This window comes from Melanotaenia boesemani, chromosome 14, assembly GCF_017639745.1.
Source record: "Melanotaenia boesemani isolate fMelBoe1 chromosome 14, fMelBoe1.pri, whole genome shotgun sequence".
Classification (NCBI taxonomy): Eukaryota; Metazoa; Chordata; class Actinopteri; order Atheriniformes; family Melanotaeniidae; genus Melanotaenia; species Melanotaenia boesemani.
In genome coordinates, this window is record NC_055695.1 from 15,486,007 (window position 1) to 15,512,661 (window position 26,655).

Here is a 26,655-nt window from a genome sequence, read left to right on the forward strand (position 1 = left end):
AATATCATCGGCGTAGCAACAGAGACTGTGATGAAGAATCATCTGACGGAAAGAGGAGCAGAGGATGAAGAGGAGAGGACCAAGCACTGAGCCTGCATTAGAGGGGGTGCAGTTATTGATAGACATTAATTGTTAATAGAGGTTGTTGTTGGTGAGATGGGTTTTGATTTGGGAGGCAACAGTTCTTTCAAGGATTCTAGAAGGGAAAGGGGGGTTGGAAATTGACCAAAAATACAGCATACTCTCATTAACTTCCTACATGGGTGATAATATCTGTCTGCCCAAACTCTTTACATTTTATGAAGGGGGTCAAAAATTCATAGAATCACCACGCGACAACTGTGGAATGTTAAACAGACAATAACACTGGCTCAAAGCAAGTTTAAGTGTTTCATCCACAGTAAAAGTTCATCCAAAGTATACAATTATTGATTTAAAAAAGTATATAATCATGTCATATCATCATATTAGATTACCACTTCAGTTGTGAAAATCCATTTTATTATTTCCTAAAATCTGGAACCTTGTTTAATAAGGTTTGATTTACATGTACCACCCTTTTCTTGATCTCTTCCCCTGCCTGGTCCCCCACCAGAAACTTTCTAGACCTGCCCCTGAGTGTTCACCATATGTGATAACCTGAATTGATTAAAATACAGACATGGTTCAGTTTCAGGACTTAAGCCTGTATATTTAGGCCACTTCTAAAGCATCATTCATACCATACCAGGACTGTATTATTTCTTCTGTCCTACTGAATTAAGATCTTTCAGGGCTATTTCTTACTCAGAACTCAGAAAGTAGTGTCTGACTCAAATTAAACTTTTTACTACATAAAATGAGAAAGCCTTTTGATCCAGTTCTCAGTGATCTTCTTTCCCCTCTTGTTGAGTCCTCACTCCATTCAGTCCACACAGATGGCCACCCTCCTTGAGGTTGTTTCTGTCAAATGAGTGCTTACCTGTCCTCAAGTGGCTGCTTGAGAGGTACTGGGTTTTGCCATTGCGTCATGACATGACATCAGTGATTTAGTAGTACTATGTTAAGTATTTGAATGGGATTTAATTTAATTTAATTTTGCCTAAAAATGATTTCAGGTCATACAAATTCTATAAAGTAGTGTCCCAATTTTTTGGAAGTCTCTGTTTAGGTCATATAAAACAAAGTTTCATCAGTTCCAGGAACTTAGCCTCCAGAAGGCTTTCTTAAAAGATGCTTAATCATAATAAAGTAAATAAAAAAAAGAACAACAAATGAAAAAAATAAATAAATAAAACAAGAACAAACTCAGATTCTGGAGTAAAGATTAGCCTTAAGGATCATTCCACATTTCACTGGACAAAGATGATAGCTGATCAGATTATATGTAACATGGTAAAAGAAAAAAACATGATTCACATGATGGCACCTGTAAACAGAAGCCTGCAATCCAAAGACGCTGTTTTCTTTCTGTTGCCAAGTGCATGCGCATTCATGCTGACCAAACTCTGAATATTTAACATTCATTTTTTTTGTCCTGTTTTGTGCTTTTCTGCATTTGTAATTTCTATAATTTGGGTAAAATTTTCACTAAGGGTATTTAGGGTCATATGAGGGGTTAAAATGAAAGCGTGTTACAGGTTGGTCAGGCTTTTATTCAGGAATTTGATAGTTCCATGTAAAGCTGTTTATACCACTCTACTTTTTGGCAGGCTCTTTGTCATGGGTCAGATCTTCCCACCCTCCTATAAAAGAGCAGGTCTCAACAAGCAACTGCATACCAGTTCAAAAGGTAGGAATTACTGTCATGTTTGATGTTGCATTTAATTGATTTCTATTGAAACATAAAGACACTAATATTTACTTGCATACAGAATATCCTGTGCTAACATTTTAAATTCTGAGTAACCACAACTGACATTTTAGTGTTTACTGAAAATAAATATGATGCTATCAGTTTGATTTAGACAGTGATGCATCATTTGGTGGTAAACACAGCCCAAGAAATGTATGCACACGTTCTTACTTCAAGAAAATATCAGAAGCAGAACAGAGTGAAGGACATGAAATCAAAGATTTCAGTCACACAGCAGCAAAGAAATGTAAGGAAGTGGGGATTACTTAAGTTTAAAAAATGACCGTGAGCGTGAACATCAGTTTTCAGAGGTTTTGACCTGAAGTGCATCAGGTTAGTGCTGCTTTGAAAATATCTACCTCTCTGAACAGAAACACATCCAACAGAAATATATCCACACTTCCCTTCCAGAGAAGTGTGGATACAGGTTTGAGCTCACAGCTAGCTGGCAGATGACAGCATGGTGTCATTTCTGTTCCTCAGGGCACTTGGGTGTCATCTTACCTTCCTCCTTAAAAAAAAAAAAAAAAAAAAAATGTTGTCACCAATCTCAAACGGCAGCAGCCATGAAATACTTCCTTCTTGGAAAAACAAATTCCTCACAATCAGATTCTACAGAGCATTATCAGACGCCGTTTCGGTGGAATCTGGGGAAACAGACTTGATTTCCATTTCGTAAATAATAAACTGTTGGGATGTAAAAGGCCAAAAGTTAGCTGGAGGCCTTATTGAACTTAATCCAATTTTATAGATATGGTACCAATTAACAAAAAGAGGACAAAATTAAAAAAAAAAAAGCCTGACAAGAGTTTGTAGCTTTAATTACTTTGCAAAGAAAAAGTGCATACTACAGGAAGGATAAAAAAGATTAGGAAATAAAATTGGTACACAAATGCTTAAAGAAAGAGAGGTGAACAAAAAAGTGTTAGGGCAAAAGCTATTTTGGGTTATTCAGGGTTAATGGAGCCGACACTAAACATCTGCCGTTTAATGAGGTGCTAGTAAGAACTTTAAGGAACTTTTTTAAATTCTGTACTGAATTTATCAGGCAGCCGATGATTAGCTGAATTTTGAGTAACATAAATTCCCTCTGCAGCATTTTAGATCAGCTGCAGAATTTCCAGAGTTACTCGGACAATCTAATAAAGAATTATAACTCTCCCACCCAGTGGTAGTCAATGATTGGATAAATTTTCTGCATCAGCCTGAGACAAAATGTTCCCAATTTTAATTTTATGCAGCTGTTGTAATGTGATCTGGGGGACTTAAATGACAACTCCTGGTCAAATACTGTATAATTCCAATACAAATATAATTTCAGCAAGAAGATGGGTGGTTCCAAGATTCCTCACATTGGTACTGGATGCTAATGATGTGTTTCTGGTGTGTAAACAATCACCAAGAAGCAGAAAATTAACTCATTCAAGCCTTTATGACCAATAATTTGACATGCTTGAGGTCTGGCTAACTGGTTTTATTTGCTCTGTCATCAGCATTTTAAAAGCAATGACTTCATTAAAAACAGACAAAAACATGGTTTTGTCATTTTGAGTTTCATGATAGTTTCAATGTTGTGATCCAGCTTTCTTTGCATAAAATCTAAACATTTACACAAACAGAGCATACACATGTTTATTTTTCTTGTGTTTATATTCAAGTTCCCAGTAGGAATGAAAGTTGGCCTAGTTTAGCCACCATCTGTCATGAACTGATAACCTTCAACTTTACCTGCAGGGCGAGTCCTGGTGGTCATGTTTGTGTGACCCGCAGCACACTTTTCTGTTTACCTTCATGACAACTTGAAAGACCAACAAAGACGACAGCAGAGAAAATCCTGTATGTGACAATTTTCTACTTTGCATTTATGGCCCAGAAAAAAAACCCATCAAGTGATTTCCCATTTTTTTAATGATGTTGAAAAAATAAAAACACGTGGCAAAGACTTCGTAATAAAAGTTATTTATTTCTGACTGAAAACTAAAATCGTCTGAACAGCACATTACAAGGGCATTTGTTAAGATATTTTCTCCAAGGCTCAGTGATCACTTTCATACAGTACATTTGGCATGTACATGGCATCTCCTTCAAATGAAAGAAAAAAAAAAAAAGAAAGTAAAGAGCCCCATTTTAAAAAAATGGAAAGAAATCAAAAAATTTAAAAAAAAAGAAAGAAAGAAAGAAAGATGTCTGATTGTACAATTACCAAGCATTTTGGTTTGGTTCTAAGCCACAAAGAGAAAAACCCTAAATTGCCTGATGACTGCAGGCGTCGGCACAGGAGGCACAAAGACGCGACATCCCATAATACGTTCATTCACAATCCAAGGGGCAGCAGCTTTCATGTATGAAATGTTTAATTGTTTCCATGTTCTCCTTTTACTGTAGATGCTCGTTTTTTCTTTAGAAGCAACAAGTTGCATGTTCTGATTAAAAACCAAATGTTGCATTCAGTGAAACCTGCAACGCAGCTTCTGTCCCTACATGTGAAATTTAACAGGATCTACATGAGAACAAATCTGAGAACAATCTGATACAAGGCCCCTCTCTCACTCTGACAAACACATTTTCATTTTTTTCTTTCATTTCTTGCACTAACCACCCCTCTCTCAGCTCACCGTTCCCTTTCTCTTTCAGAAACAGTCTAGCAACCACACACAGAACGACCCGACAGAAGAAAAGTGTGCTGGATAAAAACATGAGGTAAGAAAGTGGTGTGATTATAGATCATGCAGAACATGCAAAACAGCAACAAAATCTGTAAGGAAGAAGAAAGCAGGAAAAAAGTGTGCATTTAAGGATCAATTAAAAAAAAAAAGAAATATGACTTACAACTTTGAGTCTTTGGTTATAAAGTAGGCTGAAACTTTTTCACAGTTTTTCATCCCTTCCCCAACCAAACCCCAAATCCATTTCCATTTTTTACCAAAAAACAAAATAAAAACATCCTAGAAAAAGTAAATTAATAGTTTTCTTTATGGAAACATCCCATCACATATTTCATATCTTTAAACAGGTGTCCTCCTGTACAAGACCTCCTTGCTTTTAATACTTTACAAAATATACATTCAACCAGGATTTCACCTAATGAAAGCTCAGCTTTAGTGTTAGCACTAGTTTGAGAAGAACCTCTAGTATAGAACTTATTGCCTACTTACTGTGATCTACTTGTTGCAAGAAACTACCAAATTTATACCTGACAGATTTTAAAATACCAAAAGACCAAAGAGAACTTTTTGTTTGTTTTTAATAAGCCTCTCCATGACATCGTTAATTTACATTATGAAAATAGCAGCCCTGAAATAAATAAATGCAAATACTAAAACTGAACTAATGAGAATGATGATTCATGTCAAAGTACGGTGGCTCTGAGAAAACACAAGCTTTTGATGCAGCATATAACAAGCCGAGGCTTTCGACTCGCTCCACTTGAGCTGAGCCAACCATTGGCGTCTTTGTTTCCTCAATCCTGCCTCCGCCTCCGTACGTGGGCCTCCTCCAGCCCTGGAGTGATGTGGGGATGTAGACACTTGGAGGACAGTCCTTGTCAGATGTTTTCACAGGACCCTCGCCAACACGGTGGTCCCTCACAGGGTTTCAACACAGTCGTTCACCACTTTTGTCCCAAAATAAAAATCAAGCTTGATCTGCTCGTGAACCCCATCTCCTGCACATAAAGGAGGTTCAGTTTTACAGAAGGCACCAGCCTCCCTGCTCCTCCTCTATTTCCTCACTTGCAGCCAATCACAGGGCCAGAATAAGACTTTTCAAAGGCTGGTAAATGTCTTAATAATGTGAAGACCCATTGATGGCAGCATGAACACTAAACAACGGCAGCAAAGATGTTGTTGACTTGTATTCAAATGGAGCATACTGAGCAGAGCTAAGCCTTTTGCTTGATGGGGCGAAGGTGACGGTAGAAGTTGCTGTTTTTACTGACAGGATCTTCCCCTCCTGTCTGTGGGAGGTGTGTGTTAGCGCGTGTGTATAAAAGGGAAAGGGGTTCACGCCGAGGTGATGTTTGGCTGATGGGGGATGCTCTGACTCTCATGGTGAACCAGAGAGGGGGTGTTGTTTGTGACGAGTGGGTGAGGGTGCTGCTGCAGTGGCGGCGATGTGCTGCAGAGCTGATTGGTCAGCTGGTTGAGCTGCTCAGAGTTGGCCAGCGACTTCAGCACAGCGTTCTCGCGCTCCAACACAGAGTTTCTTTCGTACAGCTCCTTGATCTGCTCCTTCAGCACCTCCACCTCCTCACGAACGGCGTACATCAGGTGGCTCTTCACAAGGTCCTGAGAAAGGAAGGGGGAGAAATTAAAATGAACAAGTAGTTGTAGTAGTTGATTTTAGCTTTTTCACAAGAAAAAAGAAAAACTTAATGTGCCATCTCTTTTTAGCAACATAAAAGTTTGCAAATACTTTCTCTGAGAGATCACTTGCAAATCAAACGGCCTCTACAAAAATGAGTTTTTAATGTTTCTCTAATGTAGACATTTACAAAAATTATGAGTGTCTAAATGAGCTGTATTAATTAATTACAGTTAAAATATCTGAGTCAGTTTTATGTTCATACCATTAGTTGTGTCAGCCATGGAATGTTGTTATGAAACCAATCGGCAGATAAAGTGTGTTGCATAACTGCTTTGGTTATAGCTTTGTATTGTGTGAAAAAACTCACCATTGCCTGTTCAATCTTGTTATCAATGGCAACAACACTGGCACCAGATGCACTGTGGATAGGAAGAGAAAGAAATCAGATATCCATCTCAGATATGCCACATGTTTTGGAACGGTATCAGCACTTTCACAAACTTCCAAATATAGATTTGACAGAGATGAAAAATTCCACAGTGACTTCTGAGATGCCACAGAAATAAACTCAGGTATTTTTCTGGTATCAGCTACCAGATAATGAGATGATGATTAATACATGACAGAGGTACACTTTTTGGCACCATTTTCAGCTTCTTTACAAAATAGCAACACCCAGACCAGAGAACTCAGAGAAAAAGCTTCAGAATGGGGTGAGAGGTGAAGAGGTCACCTACTAACACAACAAGCAGAACTTTGGGATCAGTCAGCAGCTCAAACCCCCAGATTTACTAACCAACATTAAGCCATAATATCTTCTAAGAAGGTGATGCATCTTTGGCCTTTACCTCTGACTGAGAAGATGAAGAATTTGCATTAAACGGTTTAACTGGTTAAATTTATATATAGAGAAAATAAACTGGTATTCTGCTGCGCACACACACACACATATACATATATATACACATATATATATACACATATATATATACACATATATATATATATATATATATATATATATATATATATATATATACACATATATATATATATATATATATATATATATATATATTTAGAGAGAGAGAGAGAGAGCAGCAAGTGCAAAGCGTCGCTTTATGCCATAAAAAAGAATTAAATATTTCAAATAAACTAAACAACGACAGGATGAAACACAGCAGTGTGATCCGTGATAATCACCAGGGGATTAAAATAGAGATACCACAATCCTGTGATTGCAGGCATGACTCTACAATGAAGCACGTTTCACACGTGGAGAATGACTCCACTCTGCAGGAGAGATTAAGCTGAAATGATCAGCAAAATCTATGGCTCTCCTTATAAACCAAACATTTGATATTTTGGTAGAGTGCCCTGAATTCCTCTATGCCATCAGACTTCATTAAAACCCATCCTCGGCTAATAGTGAAGTGTAGCATCCCGTTTTTCATCCATATTCCTCCTTAAATAAAGACAGTTGCAACATATCTACAGTTCGGGACATAAATTGATCACATACTTGGCTCCAGTCCAGATTCTCATAAACCAAAATCAAGATGCGCAATTTTCCTCAAGGCATAAAAACGAATAGGATCTTTAGAGAGGGGGGAAAAAAGCTCTTTTTCCAAATGCTTTCTTGCACAATCGCCGCCCTGCTCCGATGTGGATTCATAGAAAAAAGAAAAAAGTGACCAACGCGTTTTAAAGCAGCTCTGACCAGGAGCCGGCGCAAGAGGGAGAACAAAATGTGCAGAAAGCCTCAAAAGATTTTAATTAAGTGCTTAAACTCCACAAAGGTTGTAGGAGTAAACCCGGTAAAAATTTAAGAGTAGGGTAAAGCTTATTTAAATATTAATATAGATATAAACCTAACATATGCGTTAATGCGCGTGAATATGGGCTCGTGAGTTTTGCTTCGTCTTCTAACACGTCAAAAAAAATACAAATTGGCATATAATCAAACAAAGTGACTTAAATTAAAACTACATTAAATCTGTATTATGTTAATTTAAATTATAGTTTATTAAAATGTCAGTATTACACATCTCCCTCATCACATAGCGCCCCATAGTGTGGCCATTATTTACATCCCGCGTGCTGGGGGGCACGTACACAGCTCTATAGGGAACCCAGAGAGGGGTCGCATGATATAAACAAACACCAAACATATGCCACACTCGAAGCGAAACAGTTTGATGTGTGTGACAGCCAGATAGAATGGAGTGCCCCTCATTACTAACAGCTGCTGGGAAAATACATGAAGCCATGCGGGGGTCAGACCCACAGCAAATGGCCACTGAGCAGATGAGACCTGAACCATGTGCATGAAGCACAAAACAAAGCATTTAAATGTGTATTAAAAGAAAAAAAACTACTTTCAGTTAGACATCAGGCTGTAACCACCTAAGCGTTTTCCTTGTGGACACACAGTCTCCTTTATGGAGGACGACACAGCGGGAAAAAAGGTAAAAGGATGAGTTTTACCTGACGCATCTCGCCCTGTAAGTCATCAATCTCCCTGAATAAGTAGGCGAAGTTCCCGGCGAGCAGGGCAGACTGTAGCTCATCTTGCAACGCATGTTACAATTTCTCCCCAAAACTGTTCCTAACAAGATTAGTCCACGAAAGATGAAAACACGAGCGACTCTTGTTTCAATACGAGCTTAGTGTTTCTTAAAACCCCGCTTGATCACATGGTGAGAGTCCGGGGGAGGCGGAGCTCTGCCTTTCTCTCCTCCTCCTGCTTCTTTTACTCCCGAGAAGCCTCATGCACAAGCAACATATTCACTGCCACCGTGTGCCAAAAATCTCTAGAGGCACAGAACGACTTATTCTTGAGGCTCAACATTAATTAAGAACTGAGGCAGTGCAAGTACAGGCAAAGCTGTTTTTGTTCCTGAAATGTTAAAAGGCTTCACAACCAATTTATCCATCTTGTGTCAAACTTGATTACAAACTTTTTTCTTTCTCACTTCTCTACATTTGCCTCCTACATGTGATCTCAAAAGACTGAGGACAAGTAGCCCCATTAAGTTGTGACATGTGAGTATCCAAACCAATCCATTTTGCTCATATAGCACATTTCAAAACACATGGTTGCTAATGTGCTGTACATACAAAATATAAATGTTGACACGGAGACATTCCATACACAGCCAAAATCTGCTCTTCAAAAAGATATTAAAAAACTTAACTTAAAACAAAATAAACTAATATATCTAAAGTATACCAAAGAAATCTAAAAACTATGAAATATGTTAAAAGAAATTAAAACTAAAATACACTAAAAGCAACTTAAAGATTAAAATGCATTAAAAGAAATGACCAGATTAACACAGTCCACAATAGCAAATAGGAGGCAAAAACATGGTAGAATACACTTAACTTGAAAGACTAAAACACACTAAAAGAAATTAAAAGCTTAAGATACACTAGAAGAAATTTCAATACTAAAAAACTAAGAGAAATTAAAAGGCTAAAATGCATTAAAAGACAAATGGAGACCACACAATGCTGTGCTGAAATCCAAGGAGTAAAAATGTGTTGTAAGACATGATTTAAAAGTTTTCAGAGTGGGGGCCAGTTTCATCTGGGAGGGGAGCTGTATTGAAAAAGCTCAATCACCTCTGATTGTGGGTCTGGATTTTGGAACAACAAGGAGGAGCTTTTCTGACCTCAGTGCCGTTGGAGTGTACGTCCATGTTAAGGGGACCAGCAGCCAGACTGAAACAATTACAAACACAACCCACCCCACCAGCAACTAGGAAATATAGCACCAAACCACCTAACATAGAAGCTTCACAGGACTTTTGCTGAGTACATTTGTATAGACCAGGTTCTTGTCTGAATCCCCCCCTGGTCATTCTTTCCTGGAGCAAAAAACATGTGGGGTGAAGCAAAACATTAAATTCAAGCTCAATTTCCTGCACTCTTGTACCCTTGTTGAATTCCCCAGCAGCTAAAATGGCTTAACATCAGTTTGTAGATTATGAACAGCATGACTGATCCACACTGATGCTGTGACAGTGGGGTAAAGGAGTTACATTCCACAACAAACGTCTGGCTACGTTGTGTGATAATAACGCTGATAAACAATGCCAGGAGAAGACATTCCTTCCTTTGAACTGACCATCTACACATCTGGGATGGTGAAAGAGGAGAATGTCCACAAGCTTACGCTGGAATGTGTTTTTATCAATAACAAAGAACAAGAGGCATGCAGGTGGAATTAGATTAGGCTGTAGAATCACTACATCTGTCAAAAAAAAAAAAAAAAAAAAAAAAAAAAGTTCTTGCCATTTGGTGTCCAAGAAAAACACAGCAAACTGTACATTTCATTCACAGACATGTGGTGCTTTATATAAGACTGCTTGCTGTGTTAACCTCTACATGGACCTTTCCTACAGACTTCAGCAGGGTGCACATGCACCTAACCAACAATGTCTCCAGCACTACAAGGCAGCAGATTCCAGCTCAGGACATCTCCGGTCAGAGAGCTGCGCCTGAAAACCCAGACACCTGGGACAGAGCGGCCATCATGCTGGGTTAACACACAGTTCCTCTCTGCTAACTGGCTCTTCAGTGCTATAACTACAGTCTGCTTTGGTACCGGTCATTTCTCCTACATCTGCAAACCCACCCCAAGTTACTTCTTTCTCCTCAATTTTCTGAGACAACTTCATATGAGACACGTGCTGAAGAAAAGCATGTTCTCCGCCACTACTCCATATTTATCATATCATGATTTATATTATCAGAATTTCAATGTGGTTTCCATTACGGCACAGATGCATCGGCACACGTCCCTATCCCCAAAGGCATACAAACAGTCACTGTGGGGGGAGGCAGCTGTATAAATTAGACCTCGGGATTACGGTCATAAACCCACCCTCTTCCTCCCAGTGACTGTATTTCAAAACAATAGCTGGAAGACGGGGGGCTACAAAAACAGATGAGAGTGCTCGTTGACAAGTCATTCACTGTTCTTCTCCTTTGGACATAAACGCAGGCTTTAGTCTTGCTCATTATGTTTGACTTAAAAGATGTAATTCTACTACTTCACCAGATGGGGTCACTGAAGGTTTCAATTGATTGAGATGAAAAGTAAAAAGCAGCTTCCAGCAAGAGGAGTCATGACTCTGAATGAATTCATTGTTGGGCCAGAAATCAACTGGGAGTTCCCACTGGATGACAATGTTTGCTGTGGTTCTTAATATCATCATCATATGCCTCAAATTGCTAGCCTTATACATACTGACTTAACTGAACATGTGGATAATGAGCCATTTGGTCAACACTGACACATTGCCAATGATTATGATTATATGGTGATAACGTGCAAAATCACCACCGAAAAAATAATAAATACAATTGTATTTCATACTGATTATTTCTTTGATTTATCGGGTAATGTTAAATTAAATAAAGTTGTTGTTTTTGTTATTTGAGAGGACGGAGCCAGTTGAAGACTTGACATTTTGCTTGAAAATAAAGTAGCAGATAAATTTGCTGGCCTATGGTTGCAGCACTGAAGTGAAACTCAGAATGCAACCTGGTTAATACAAAGGTTATGAGAACTGGAAGTGGATTTTACATCTCATTATTGGAAAAAAGGTCAAAAACCGTGTGACCCAGCGACCAACTGAGCAACCCTCTGAAAACAAAGAAGTATTTTTCCAGAAGGTGTTTGTGCAGCAGGTCCGGTAGCCCCTCATGTTTACTTGTCCGGTTAGATCAATCCCATGCAGTTTTCTAAGGTAAGTAGTCAGCATACAACACAATTTTCCCAGTTTGTTGCTGAAATTAATTTACTTTAAGTGAAACTGTACTATAGAAATGTCTAGCAGGGCAACTTTTAGGTCATTCTAGTGATATATCAATTTTTCCATGAATTTAACATTTTCTCAAACAAACTCACAGAAATCTAAATATAATAAAATTTGCATATTACACACAAACAAGTCTGAAGGAATATAAACTAATTCATTCTAACTTTATTGCATATAAAGCTCCAAACAAGGGTGACAATTGCAGGATGCTGGACATGCTAATATGTGTCTCTGAACATGGATGTTGTGGATGCTGTATTGCCGGGACTTGCCATCTACATACAGACTGTTCCAAAATGACACAATAGAGGCTGAACAAAATAAGGCAGAAATGAAAGGAAGTCTTATTTCTCAAGCACTAAATCAGAGTCATGAGTATTCATGCCTGCTGCCACCAAGCTCCCCTCGTAAACAGGCGGAAAAATACACCCATGCGTGTTGTGTCACCACTGAATTAGTGTACAAGCTGGTCTCTCTTCAGCATTTGTCCCTATTTGGCATACAGGAAGCCAGGCAGCCTCTCCTCCCTTTAGATATGGACAAATCCAGTTGGACTAAGTGGACAAGCTGGATAATGGAGAGCATGAGAAATATTTGAGTCCCCTCAGGGGTTTCATACCAGCAAGGACAATATCTGAGCTCTTGAGGAAGGGATGCACTTCATCCATTACTGTTAATTTAAGCCGTTTATGGAAGGCCATGTTATTTTAGCCGGATTGAGGGCTAAAATAACTGCTGGCAGGGATATTTGTTAATGACTGCTGAGCCACCTCTGCGGCTCCTGAAAAAACGATAGAGCCACAGTGTAACATCACCATCAAACTCCATATGGAAACACAGTGGGGGATCTGAGGCAGGGGTCCTTCTCCTGCCATAAATAATCACTGTCAAGATGGCTTTCAAGTAAAACCAGATCTTTGCTGTACTGCATGTGCCTCCATATCAAATTTCACCACTTTTTTTTCTTGCTTAAGAGACTTGGGCCTAGGCCACTGGTTTGACTATCTGGATTAAGACCCCACTGGAATGTTTTAACAGTAATAGAGTTACTCCCGAAGTTTTAATGGGAAAATCCTGGCACCAGACTGTGAACGAGCCTCAGTATTCAGCAAAGCATTCATCACAGGATCAAGCACTTATCATCTGAAGAGCTAGGTTTGGGTCACACTGGTGTAATTAGGCACTATGCTTTGTCAACAGTGGGTCTATTGCATGTCTCAGCCCCTGTTTACCACAGTGGTTTGAATCTAGTTTTTTATTTTAATAATAATAATTAATAATAATAATTTTAATAATGATTTGACTATACAACAAAGTTTAAGCACAATCACAAAGTTTATGAAATGGAATAGTTAAAAGTGAAAATGTCAAACTTGAGTTTAGATCTGCAACAATCTTTAAATCAGCTTACCAGCCTAACTTTACCCTGGGAAGCGAAATGACTAATATGAACTGGTTCCAGCTTCTAAAACATGTATATGCTTGTCTTGGCTCTAACTAATTAGGCAATATAGCAAACAGGGATTATTCTGAAGACATAAGTACTACACCATGTTAAGTCAGGTCTTATCTAAGGCAGAAGACCCCTACAGTGAAATCTGCCAAACAGATGGTTGAAACTTCACTCAAACTGGAAGAAAGATCCCGCAGGTGAAATGTGCTAGTTTCCCTGAGAATACATCTCAAATTCTGTTGGCAATTACAATGTGTTTTTGAGTGTGGGTAAGTTTTTGCATGAAGGGAAAGTGACTCCCATATTTAACTCTGCTCTGCACTACAATAATGAATGTTTGTTTCTGCGTCAAGCAGTGGCCACACACCTGGTCTGCATCAAATAACGCTCTATGGTGAAGTCTGCAGCTACTGACTAGGTGTGCTCAAATAATAAATATGAATCTGTCTTTTCATTATTGTCCATTATCATAAAGCTGATCTTTGTAGAAAAATACAGAAAAAGCTGCAGCTGTTTTATTTAGTATAAATCACAGTCTCACAATAAGTCCATTCAGCAGAATTCTCCTGGAATGTTTACAAATGCAAACTTGTTATCTAGTTAGAAGAAAATAAACTTATTTTTGTGACTGAAAGATGAACTGTTACCAGGAGATTTAAGCAGAACTGTATGAGATCAAATAAATAATGATATAATTTTAAGTTCATGATATTAAACATAATTTCATATGCTCAGCATTTTCTTCACAGAAAATGTAATGGCAAGTCTAACAGAAAATGTTATAATAATAAAAAACTACATCATTTTTTAATTTTCAAATATTTTTATCAATAAATTAGGAAACGAAACATCTCAAAACTCGGGAATTCATATTTTCATATTGCTCCAAATTTGAACCATATTATGGAGGAGCTAGCTGCGTCTGTGAACACTAAAATAAAACCTCAAAAACACAGCCGTGAAACTCAAAACTCATAGAAAGTGTGCTAATTACACAAGCACACACATTTGCTTCGTAAGTGCTAATTTAAGTCATATGTTTACAGACAAAAATCAACAATTCCATCTATACTTTCATTTAATATGAATGAGAGTCCGAATTTGAATCCATCTTTGAATTTATGTCACAAGCTGTTCTTAGTTTTATCTCTTAGTTTAATCTGTACCGCACGCAATTTAAAGATCAACAGGCGGAAATATTTTGATGAGCAGAGCAGAACAACCTTAAGATAAATACCACAAATGAGGATCACGGCCATACTGTGGTTTTACATTTTTCCTAAATCAGTAACTTACAGGAATGCTCTTTTAGGCCCTCAAACTGTTTGTGAGCAATACCCCCCCCCCCCCCCCCCCCCCCCCCCCAAACTACTTCCAACAAGCCCAACCTTGCAGGAGAGCAGGCTCTGGACAAAGGGAGCTGGAATGAGACATCTCTCTCAGCTTTACCAGCGGTTAGTTGAAAAGTTTTGCATAATGCTCCACTGTTACTGCGCCTGAAGGTAAACTAGAGCTGGAAGAGGAACAAACGGTGCCACTGAGTCTTCTGCCAGCTGGAAGGACACACTTGCTGAACTGCTACTGTTTTCCTTACGTAAACATTGGCATCTTATCTGGATTGCTTTGAAGGATAAGCTTATATGAATCTTAGGGCACATTCACACCAGACCTTTTGATTCAAATCCTAGTCCGTGTGCTCAAAAATCTGCTTCATTTGGGAAATTGTGAATCCGCAAACTCTGATTTAGATCACAGAAGCAGATTCTGGTCTGCATCCAGATGAGGAAGTTAGTCCACTATAAGTGAACCGCATAAAGGAAACAGACTACAAAGTAAAGGGGATTGCGGGTTCATTGCAGGGAATTGTGGCTAAACACAAAGAAACATTTGTATGTGGGACAACAGGCAGCTCTGGCCAGGAGAAATGTCAGTCAGATGTGAAAAAATGGCATAAAATTTATTATAAAAATATGATCAACCTGGGACCACTAGGATCTAATGTAGCTCCATGTTTTGCTCTTATGTAATGGAAACCATAAGATCAATAGGTTTTCTCCTTCGTTGTGCTTCTCATCTTTTCTTCAGTAATTCTTGATGCCATAAAAATGGTGATACAGTGATCTCTGGTGAAGTTGGAAATACATTATTTAAAAGGCTTGATTTGATTGCGAAGTGCATGGTGAAGACAAACTACCTAGCCAAGTCTAGCAGACTATCCTGGTGTGAATACACCCTAAGTCAGGGCTACTCAATTCGGTCCTACGAGGGCCGCAATCCAGCAGGTTTTCCATGTATCCCTGCACCAACACACCTGAGTCAAATTAGGTGGCTCTAACAGCCAATCAGGTTCTACACAATAACTCATTAATTTGACTCAGGTGTGTTGGTACAGGAATACATGGAAAACCTGCTGGATTGCGGCCCTCGTAGGACCGAATTGAGTAGCCCTGCCCTAAGTAGTCAATGCAGAGCACAATTTTTAATAAATGGATTTTTAAAATAACATTTTAAAAGCATTGTAACTTTAAAGTAATGACTGAAAACAAAACCTGCAGTACAGAAGGAACAAGTTAAATACCAAAGCATAAATTCCTTTTGAAAACAATTTATTCTGAGGGCAAAAAAGCTATTTGAGCGGCTCACATTTAAAATTTGATTTCAGGATTAATTTGGATGAAAGACCACTTATGTCACAGGGACACCATCCCCGGTTCAATTTCTGTGTTCAGTTTAGCTTATCAGGTAAAAGTCTAAATTAAAACCACGCAAATTTACTTTCCAATTTCCTGATCTCTGTGTTCTCGGAGCCAAATAGCAAACTGTTGCACCAGAGCTCTTTGCTTAAAGGTTCTCATCTGCAGTCATGATATAACAAGTCACGTTGTAAACATCAAGGACCCGAACAAAAGTGACTTAAATTTGTTTGCCAAAATCTGTTGGCAGCCTTCATGAGATAACAGATAGGAACAAAGACGCTAACTGACAAATGCAAAGCACAAATTAACTTCTAAGTACAAACTAATCGGCATTCAGAAACCAACATGCTACAGATCAAAGAATTACCTTAGACTTCAAAAGGGAAAGAAAAGCTATTAACGTGCTAATTACATTATTTGAAATTGTTATAACTACTAAAAAGTGACAGATAAGCTGGAATCAGTCTGAAGTTTCTGTGCTAATAAACAAATATGCAACCAAATATTAAAGAAGCTCAAGTCGTCTATTTTGCACAAATAGCTGTAAAAAAAAAAAAAAAAAAAAAGGACTAGTAGATAACTTGCATGAGAAAGCCTTATAAATTGATCTGTGAGGTTAATTTCATTGAGCTCAAAGCACTGAACACAGGAACAGTCATTTCAGGTTAGTAAAAGTATCTCAGGCTCCAGCATTAATTACTTTAACTTTAAGACACTTCAAAGCTCAGACTGAATTTGAACATCACACTTCCTAGCACGGACGGCTGTTGATCACCAGCTTCTTATCCAAGCGTACAAATGACAAACTTCAGAAAAGATGACGTTGTAAAAGTTTGTCATATTAGCTTCATGCAGCCCTAAAAATCTTGAACTTTGCAGCACATACTCACCCCAGGGGCTAGAGAAACCTAAGCACCCCACTCCTCGTGACTGGCAAACTGTAGATACTCTAGATGTCAAGGAGCTGTGAAATGCTACCAAATACAAAGGGTCCAGACACACAGTCTGAAGCCTCATCAGTGCCATGCATTCTGCATGCTCCACAGACTTGCACCTACCGAAATGTCCAGTTTTACGAGGCAATGACAGAAATGACTCGAAACAACTTTTGTTCTTGTTTTTATCCCCCCCCTCTGGGAGTTAACCTAAATTTCAAGTGCAAGTAAACACAAGATTTGAAACAAACTATTAAAACAAAATGCTAGGCCCCACTATTGTTAACAACCACCATTAAACTTAACAGCAAAATGTGTATAACTTTTCATAACATTGCATGGCATTAAAATAACTATTCTAACATTGGGACTTGTGTAGAACAAACAAAAGCTTTTTTTTTTTAAATGTACAAGTGTCTCTTGTATCCAAAAAACGTGACGGTATTCGTGAGCTTTTTCCGCAGAGTCTCTTGTCATACAGGATACACTGAAAATGATTCCCCCGATGTTGGTTGTCTCTTAGCGGGAGTTTATGGGCTGCTAGGATTCTGTGCATCTTGCAGAGAGCAGCATATCTCCCACTCAACAGCATTACGTGTTGAAATAAATCAGCTCTGCCACCTTTGGTAGAAAACGCCTATAAAAATGTAATTTTGTGTTGTAGGTTTTAGGTCGCAAAACTGAATTAGTTCCATAAATTTGATAACACAGCGACTTTTTGGGAACAAGCTCTTCTTTGCTAGCTGCCATATCTTGTCATGTTTTGTTAATGTGTGTTTCTGCAAGATATGTGAAGGGAGTGAGCTGAGTACACTACGAAAGCCCGATGGTGGTTTATATTAAAGGTTCATAAAAACACATGGTCCTAAACAGCTATTTTTAATAAATCTAGAAATTTATCAGCCAGCCCTAAAGACAAATACCTTTTTTTTTATTGTATTTATAAATGTTTACAAATATTTGAATAACTCTTTAATAGGGGTGGCAGTGGCTTGGGTTCATAATTTGGAACAAAACAAAATTCTTAGGTTAGCGGAAGTATATGGATCTTTATCTCATATTCATCTTTTGATGTCAAATCCAAATGTTCACAGTTTACAGCAAAAATAAAGAAACTGGCCTCACTGTTCCAATACCTTTGGAGGGGAGTGTATATAATTAGTTTAGTTTTGGTCAGAAAGAAACCTCAATGATGCAAGTTTAACTGTAAACCTTTTAAAAAAATCTAAAAATAAATAAGTCTCATGTTGTCAGCAATTAAAGGTTTCTGAAAAATTATTCTTTGTGGTTCCATTAACACCTAAATGACTACTTATGAGGACTTTTTCTTGCTAGATGATCAGGAATGAAGCGTTGCCAGGTCTAGTTTAGCCAGCCAGTCCAGACCACACAGACATGTAAACACACCTGAACCCAATGTTGACGGGCTTTGACCCTCGTCATTTGCTAGGCCAGGAAGCCTGGTAGAAAGCAGTGGACGGCTTCCCGCATTAGTATGGGTAGCAAGCAGAGATGCGAGAAACATGAGCAAAAGAAAAGAAGAACACATTTAAAAAGAGGAAGAAAGAAAATGCGAAACAGGGAGGAACAGAACAAATTAAAACAGAACAGATATTAATTGTCCACTAAAGTGGAAAATAGTTTTTGGCAATAAAAGCACAAAAAATAATGTGACAAAAATACATCTAAAACACATAAAAGATAAAGATTAAGAAGTAAAAAACTAAAAGTGCAGCAGTTTAAATCAACCTCTCGGGATTGGTCACTTTGTTGAGTTAAGAATGCCGATGGCCTTTGGTATGAAAGACAGAGAAACTGACAGCTCAAACTGACAGTACAGAGGGTGATCACTATCTGCTAGGATTCTCTTAGCTTTTCTTTTGTCGTTTCAGTATAAATAAATATTAATAAAAATAAATATTCACAAGAGGCAGTTGATGTTTTCCCAACACATTGCCTGCCATTGCCACAATCCTGTTTAATTTGTTTTTACACTTACAGCTTAAGTGACAGTGATCTTAAATGACCCACAATGACAGGTCAGAGGAAATGGTGAAACAATCCATGTTGCACAACTCTTTTCAGAAAGCGCTGGTTCAGAGCCAGAGCCCAACTTAGAACCAGTTTTTTTCCATTTTGCATCACTGAGATGGCAAGAGAATCATAATCTTTACTCACACTTACACTGTTGAACAAAAAATATAAATAAATAAATCACTTTAGCACTTTTAGGGGTGGTGTGGCTCAGTGGGTAGAGTGGTCGTATCGTAGCCTGAGGGGTGCCGGTTCGATCCTCGGCCTGTCAAGCTCATGTCTAGGTGTCTCTGAGCAAGACACCGAACCCTAATTTGCTCCTGATGGGTCGTGGTTGAGCGCCTTGCATGGCAGCTTCCGCCATCAGTGTGTGTGAATGGGTGAATGTGATGTATAATGTAAAGCTTTGGGTATCATTCCAGGTACAGTAAAAGCACTATATAAATACAGACCATTTACCATTTAATAACACTTCACTGGTTTAGAATCTGGGTCAACCAGCTCGGCTATCCCAATATGAAATGCCAACGCTTCATATTTCTTTCCACTGGTGGTGTTCTTGTTAAATAACCAGCTAAACATTACATGTATTTGTTTCTGGTGCAACAGCAGGTTTGTCTTGCCCACTACATTTACTCTGTGTAAAGTTTACACATCAAACCTTCTGTGTTGGACACAACATCCAACGTTGCGAAACCAAGCATTTTTATATCGTCGTCAAAGATGACAATCATTCTTTAGCATTATTTCACTGTTTTTAGAGGCTGCAGAAGCTATTACTTGTTGCTGCGCTGCATAGGTGCAAAGAAACAATGACAGCTACATTTGTTGCATTAACTTCAGAAAATGTTGGCTTGTAGATTTGAGCAACAGCACTGTTAAAAAGTGAAAACAAAAAAAATAACTGATTTCATATATTGTCTAATTCAATTTATGACACGACATTGTGTCATTATTCTGCAAATAGAACACAGTAAAAAAAAGAACTTTAGACCAATTAAACAACACTATACCAAAGATTAAAAAACAAAAATGTGGAAAAAGTAAAGTAACTTAAAGCTTAAGTAGAAAATGTACCATTTGTTGCAATAATGTAATATCTTAAAGCTTTAACTGTTTCATTATAATTTTATGATAAACCCTCTGGATGAAAAAATAAAGCCAGAAAAGGAATTAATCTCTAAAATCTTCATTGTTGGGTTAATTATCCACTACTGTATTGGTGACAGTTGAGCCTGATTTATGGTTTAGTTTCCATATCTGAGCCCTTGACAGATTTATCTCTGCCACACCTCATCAACAGCAGCCAGAGACCTTTGAGTTTCCTGAAGCACTGGTGAGGTATTTAGACAATGCAAGTTTTAAGATCTCACTAACATACTTCAAGAAGCAGCTGTGACCTCAGCTCTGAGCGAGCCAAAGTACCTGGTTTTGTTGAGATGAGTCATTTGCAAATAAGATAAATGAGGCAGGAGAGAAAACTAACCAATTTCATCAGACATAGAGCCAAAAACAGACATTTGAAAATCAAGGCAGTCTATAGAGAGAAATGCCAGGGAAAAAAATTAATCCGAATGAGTCACCTAACCTAAAACCCTGCAGGATGAAGTAAAGGAAAAGTCTGTTTTACAGCTCTAAGTGTGCAGAACGTTTTTTGGGATTTAGTAGACGAGGAAAAATCAGTAATGAGATTAATTTGTTTGAGACTAGAACAATGTTAAATAATTGACAAAAAGAATAAATAAAATAAAGTTTAATATCTAATATCTTAATTTCTGTTGGTGCTGTTTATCATACTATTTTAAAGCATGGTGATTTAGTTAATGTGTTGCAGAGGTAACTAAGGTTACCTAAAGTTTAAGTCTTTTAGTTTAGTTTTTTTTGTGGACTGCAGCAATCTGGAAAGAACCAGCTAATCTTTGGTTATCAGTTTTTTTCTGAATATTGAATCAGTGGGGAAGCAGACAATCATTAAAGTCTACATGCAAGTAACAATGCTGCTGATCTACTATTTTACAAGGTTTTTCACTTTGCTTCATTGCTTACTAAAGTATCAGTTTCTGCCTATTCAGACTCAGTCTTAGTGCACACAACAGGTTTTGATAACCACACGTTTTCTGTCTATCATACACATTCAAATGCAGTGTTTGAGGACTGACCCTGGCACTTCTAGAAAACACCTTCCAGGGTGCAGATCTGCATAAACTCCACCTGTAATGTTTATGTGTGGACTGGAAAACTGTTTTAGTTTTGTTATTTTGGCCTGCGGTGTCAGACTATCACCTTGATTAGATGTCATGATCTCCCTTTTGTTTCTTTATTCACATGGCAGTGGCAGACCTGGCCAACATCATGCTGGTACAACGGGACTTTTTGCACAGTTAATGTACAGTAAGAAGTAGGGCTGGCCAAAAAAAAAACAATTTTAAAGATGGATTAAAATTAATTTAATGTTGATCATGGTGATAAATATAGAGATAAAGCAAATAATGTGTCACTCAGCAAATGGATGAACATGGAGGAAAAATCAGACCTGACTGGAAGCATTAAAACGGGGGTGAAACTGACCAAGAGTGAACTTGGATAATCCTTGTGTGTATATATTCATTTTGCTATCTAAAATAGCAATATCTTCTTTCACAATACAGATGCATAAGGTTCCTCGTTCTCTCTTTTAACGAGAGAGGAAAAAAACATTTTTTAATGTACTTTGTGCTCATGTTGCAAATGCTATTTTCTAAATGAAATTAGGTTTGTAAACCTATTTAAGTAATACCAAAATACCAGACTAGTGTAAATAGTAAGCGTATTACATGCATAAAATATGCACATAATCCCAAGCTTAAAAACTGCCCACAACAAAAAGACTTCAAGGTATTTTAAATCACAATAACACACGTATGACATCATACAACATGACTTTATTATGTCTTATTTTACTGCTAGATCTGTTGGTTAAACACAGTGTGCTTTTGTACAATATTCCTTCTCTATTTCAAGCGCTGAAGATCATAAAAAGTTTTTAAAATATGAATAAATTTGACTGGAAATGTAAATCATTTGTCATTTAGTTATAAATAATCTAGTTACACTTAAAATCAACAGTTTTAGTTGTAACCAAAGTTGTCAAATGGTTCATATTTCAGGATCTTATCTGTGCTAGACAGTAAGAAATAACTAAGACAGGGCTGACTATTCTGTCACATTATTCAGGAATAACTCTAAATTTAAAGTTGTTTCCAAACCAAATAAAACTGTATCAAGGGTCTCATTGTGTTGAAAAGCGAGAAACAACCCAGCAAATAAAAATAAAAGTTCCCGTCAAAGAAAATAGTTGTTACTCAAGTTGTTGGAAGCCACATCCCACCATTCTGTCATTGCTGGTCTCATGATGTGTGCTTAACAGATTTAGCACTCAACGCTTCTGTCAGAAAAGAAGTTATCATAGAGCCACAGCCTTCAATCACATGGAAAATGGCCTTTCAGCATGTTCCAGTTGCAACACTAACAATGCTTTCAGGCACATTAGAAGCTTTGATTAGCAGCGATGTTTTTAGAATAACGACTGCAGTAGAAACATTATGTAAAAAGTATTGTGCTGCAATGATAATCAACCTAAAATCAACTCTGAGACTAGGAATTCTAACAACAAAAAAATGCTGTTTTTCTTTCTTTGAAATAAGTTTTTCAACTAAAGAGTCAGAGTCACAAAGTCTTAAGTACAAGCAGCATGACACAAAAGACCAAAGCAAATAGTGAGTTTTGAAATGTTGGCTGCTCTTATGGACTTGTTTTCCCTGCAACTAACTCTTTGATGTCGATCTCCACACATGTGACAACACATCTTTATCTACATGTCATGCACACAAAACTCTCCCCGTTTACGTCACAGACATTTAATTTGCAGAGTTTTTTTCTGGCCCAGACGTGATGCAGATCAGGATGCTGTCTAAAACTGATGCTTGGATGAGATGTGACCCCATAAAATATTTGTTGTCATAATGCTGTGACTAAGAGAAGCTGTGGGAGAGCAAAAAAAAAAAAAAAAAAAAGATTCAGTTGCAAAGCCTGCAGCCATACCAAATTCAGACAAGTTCCCAGCTGTGGAGCCAACCAACAAACTCAAAGCTGACCGCTCTTTTAACCAAGAAGAAGACATGACTCAGTAAATAACATTACAGCTCAAGCTTCAGCCATCCAAAAAGTATGTGTGATGCCTCAGCAAAACCTAGCAAACATGTAAAGTATTGAAAGATATGTCACACTAATATGAGCATTCTCAGAAGCTCGTTAATTTTCTTTTTAAGTTGCACATAATTGTTACCATGAGTAGAGATGAGTCAGGATAATCACAACCGGGGCAGCTCACTCAGCTGGGTGTTGAACATTAGCGTGAGCCTCTCTGCTCAATTTCACTGTGTAGGGTTCAGGTTCATCTATTTCACAGGTTAAACAGAGTGTAGAATTGGTTTCTGAGGCGTGACGCCGGCCCAATGAACTTTGCCATACCAGCAGGCAGGTCTGTTTCTCTCTACAAACACTGGCCTGTCACATGCCGGCAACTCTGCCTGGGGTTAAGTAGGCAGGCCAGGCGACTAAGAAGGACATACAGGATCTGCCAAGCTACAGAGAACATATGGAGAGAAGGATTTATTACTATTTATTTTAATGACAAGCACTCTTAACCTAAACAGTCTAATTAAGTTGTAAGGGTATGAGGGTTTAGTGATTATGTGAATGGACTCTTTAATGTCTGGAAAATCTGGCAGGGCTTTAGTCTCTTTTATAAAATCTTTATTAAAATGTAACAACAATGGCAAAAATAACTCAGTTTAATTATACACATTTCTATGACAATGTCACTGGTTCGTTTCATACATGACTTGAATCATTGCTGTGTTACGTAGCTTGTAACAGATTCCTTAGACAAATCACAGTAAACACTTTTTACATACCAAAAACCTAAATAATAAATAGTCATCAGTCTAAATCATTATCTACTGCAGGAAGTCAAGACAAGGGTTCCTTTCATAGGTCTTTGTATGGTGTAGAAAAACAAGAGAATTAGTAAAACGTGGTATCATTGTCACAAGGACAAAATTTATTGACAATTAATTACTGCTGATTGTAGAGGATCTATCACAGCTACACGCTGAATGTGGTTTTTCACATCCACAAAAAAACCTTTCAGCGAGTGGTTTAGTGATAAAATGCCAATGCAATGCCCTTCCTGATTTCAGCTGCTGTGTGTTTGGTGGGGTACATTCATTGACAGCACAGGAAGTGGTGCCTGAATATTTTCCATTGTTTGGTGAGGGGATTTTTTTGGCCGACCTCGTTTTTGGGCCAGAGCTCGGGGTGGCAAAGGGACCAAATGAAAGAGCACCAAGGCAGCAGGAGAGAAATCCGATTGAGCTTTGGGAAAAAAAAAATCATGAGTACTTTGAGTACTTTCAGTGCGAAACTATAAATAAAGATCAAACAGTTTTTTTTTTCCTCTTTTTTGGTCAGGGGGCAAAAAGAGAGCAGTGCTTGAGCATACACGTACCTTTCAGCTGAGTTCATGTTTCACACCTCTACAGCTCAGATAGGAATGTTCCTGAAATATTTTAACATGTTAAACATAGCGGCTGACTCAGATGAAAAGTACAGAAGCACGACAGTGTTAAAGATCAGCATGAACTAACCGTCCCACCTCACCAGGAGGTCAGCTTGTCTCAGGCTAGATATCTCTTAAATGATATAAAACTACAGAAGCCTAACAGTATTAAAGCTACTAACCGAGTGGAAAAGACTTGTGATTATCCACTTTTCTTGCAGTCTATTGAAGTGCTGATGTAAACAAATGAAGTACAGTAGGATGCAAACAGGTTTTAAAACAAAAAATTAACAAAAATTCCCATTTAACACACTTTATCTTACATTATCTTACATCAAGTTTGAGATAAAAAATAAGAAGATAATCATCTGAATTGGTGAAGTCAGTGAGTTTAAGGCACTGATGACGAGTCTGATCTAGTGAAAAGCCAAGGTGCCATATGTTCTGAACCATATGTATAAACCATTCGTTAACTCAGCCACAATGACACATGCCCGCTTCCTTGAAAACGCTTGCTCATAACACCGGAGGATGTGCAGGAACAGACTGTGAGTTAAGACTTAAGAAACGGAAGAGGAAGAAGACAACGGTGGAAGCTTTTGACAGAATACGAAAGTGAGCATCAAAGCTAAGAAGGAAACTGAGGTTTTAACTAAACCTGCACATTTGCTGACTGATGACAGGAAATAAAAGAGAGCGTTCGTGTGCGATGCATTCTGCAGAACAAATATGACCCTAGTTGGCCTTTTAGAGAACTCATCACTGCCCTGACTTGAAGCTTATTTTAAACAAAGCTGGTAAGAGAAAGGTTTTAACTTTAAGATCCACATCAAGTTTTTTCTGCTCATTAGTATTTTATTTTGCTAAATTTTAATTGCAATACTTTAAACCTTCTTGAATCAATGTAGCATATGTCTCAAAGTCTTTTATTATTATGGCTTTAGTGTGATCATATACAAGTCTCTCATTTCACTCAGGAGAGATTTCAACTCGTAAAACTGATGGATCCATAAATTCATATTATCCTAAAGTAAATGTGAAATTATTGTTTAAAAACACAAGCAAGGAATACTCACATATTCTGATCTATATTATGCCAACACTGGCAAGGTGAAATAAGCTGTGAACTTTTAGCAAAAGTTATCTTCCCCATCATCACTGTACGCTCACATTACAACACAGAGGACCAAAACACCTCTATAGGAAGACTGGAATGGATTAGTTAGTAAAAAATGACATGACTGGGATACCCCTGAACTCTCTAATTCACTCTGTCTTCTCTTCAATTCCTAAGGGAGTTCAACACCATCACACCACAACACACACACATAAACACAGAGGGATGGACAACAGATGAAAAGACACAGGCACCAGGAAGCTAGATAAGACATTAAGACCCACTGAAAGCAGGCTAGAGAACAGAAAGAGGATGGATGACTCAAGTGCATCTGCCTGCCATACTTTCCACACATCCTCATTACTCACAATGCACACATGTTGAGCTCCGGGGGGCCCAAGGCACTGAAACCTTGTTCAACCCTCATTTCTCACTGTGGGAGATTGACTCCACACATAACGCCCCTTCTTCATATATCTGTGTGTGTGTGTGTGTGTATATATATATATATATATATAAAAGCTGAGCATGTTAACACATTATTATCGGGTTAACGCATTAATTAACGCCTCTAATTTTTATACTGCATGTTTTTTGAACAAACTGTATTTGGTGATCATAGAAATGGCTTTACTGAGCTGGTAGCTGAGATTCTGGACGATCTGCGGATACCACACAAGTTTATACGTACATCTACAGACCTGACATTACACCCATAAAACCAAATGTTAACCCCTTAACTCCTGGTAGCAGAGGCTGCAGGTGCAGAGGTGAAGCTAAACAATCAAGCTAAGAATCCAAAGTTAAGAGTTGCAAAGTTATCCAGATTTCTTGCCTATTGAAGCACTGAA

General features: G+C 38.0%; 1 protein-coding gene across 1 annotated transcript in view; it reads right to left on the reverse strand.

The window, feature by feature from the left end:
* Positions 1 to 3,777: 3,777 nt before the first annotated feature.
* Positions 3,778 to 26,655, reverse strand: part of tsc22d2 (TSC22 domain family 2) — a 34,963-nt gene continuing 12,085 nt past the window's right edge. The window contains exons 2-3 of the mRNA XM_042006203.1: positions 6,507 to 6,558; positions 3,778 to 6,120 (exon numbers count right to left, since the gene is read on the reverse strand). Of these exons, the coding sequence (XP_041862137.1) occupies positions 5,836 to 6,120; positions 6,507 to 6,558 (337 nt within the window). The 3' untranslated portion in view covers positions 3,778 to 5,835. The remainder of the gene's footprint in view (positions 6,121 to 6,506; positions 6,559 to 26,655) is intronic.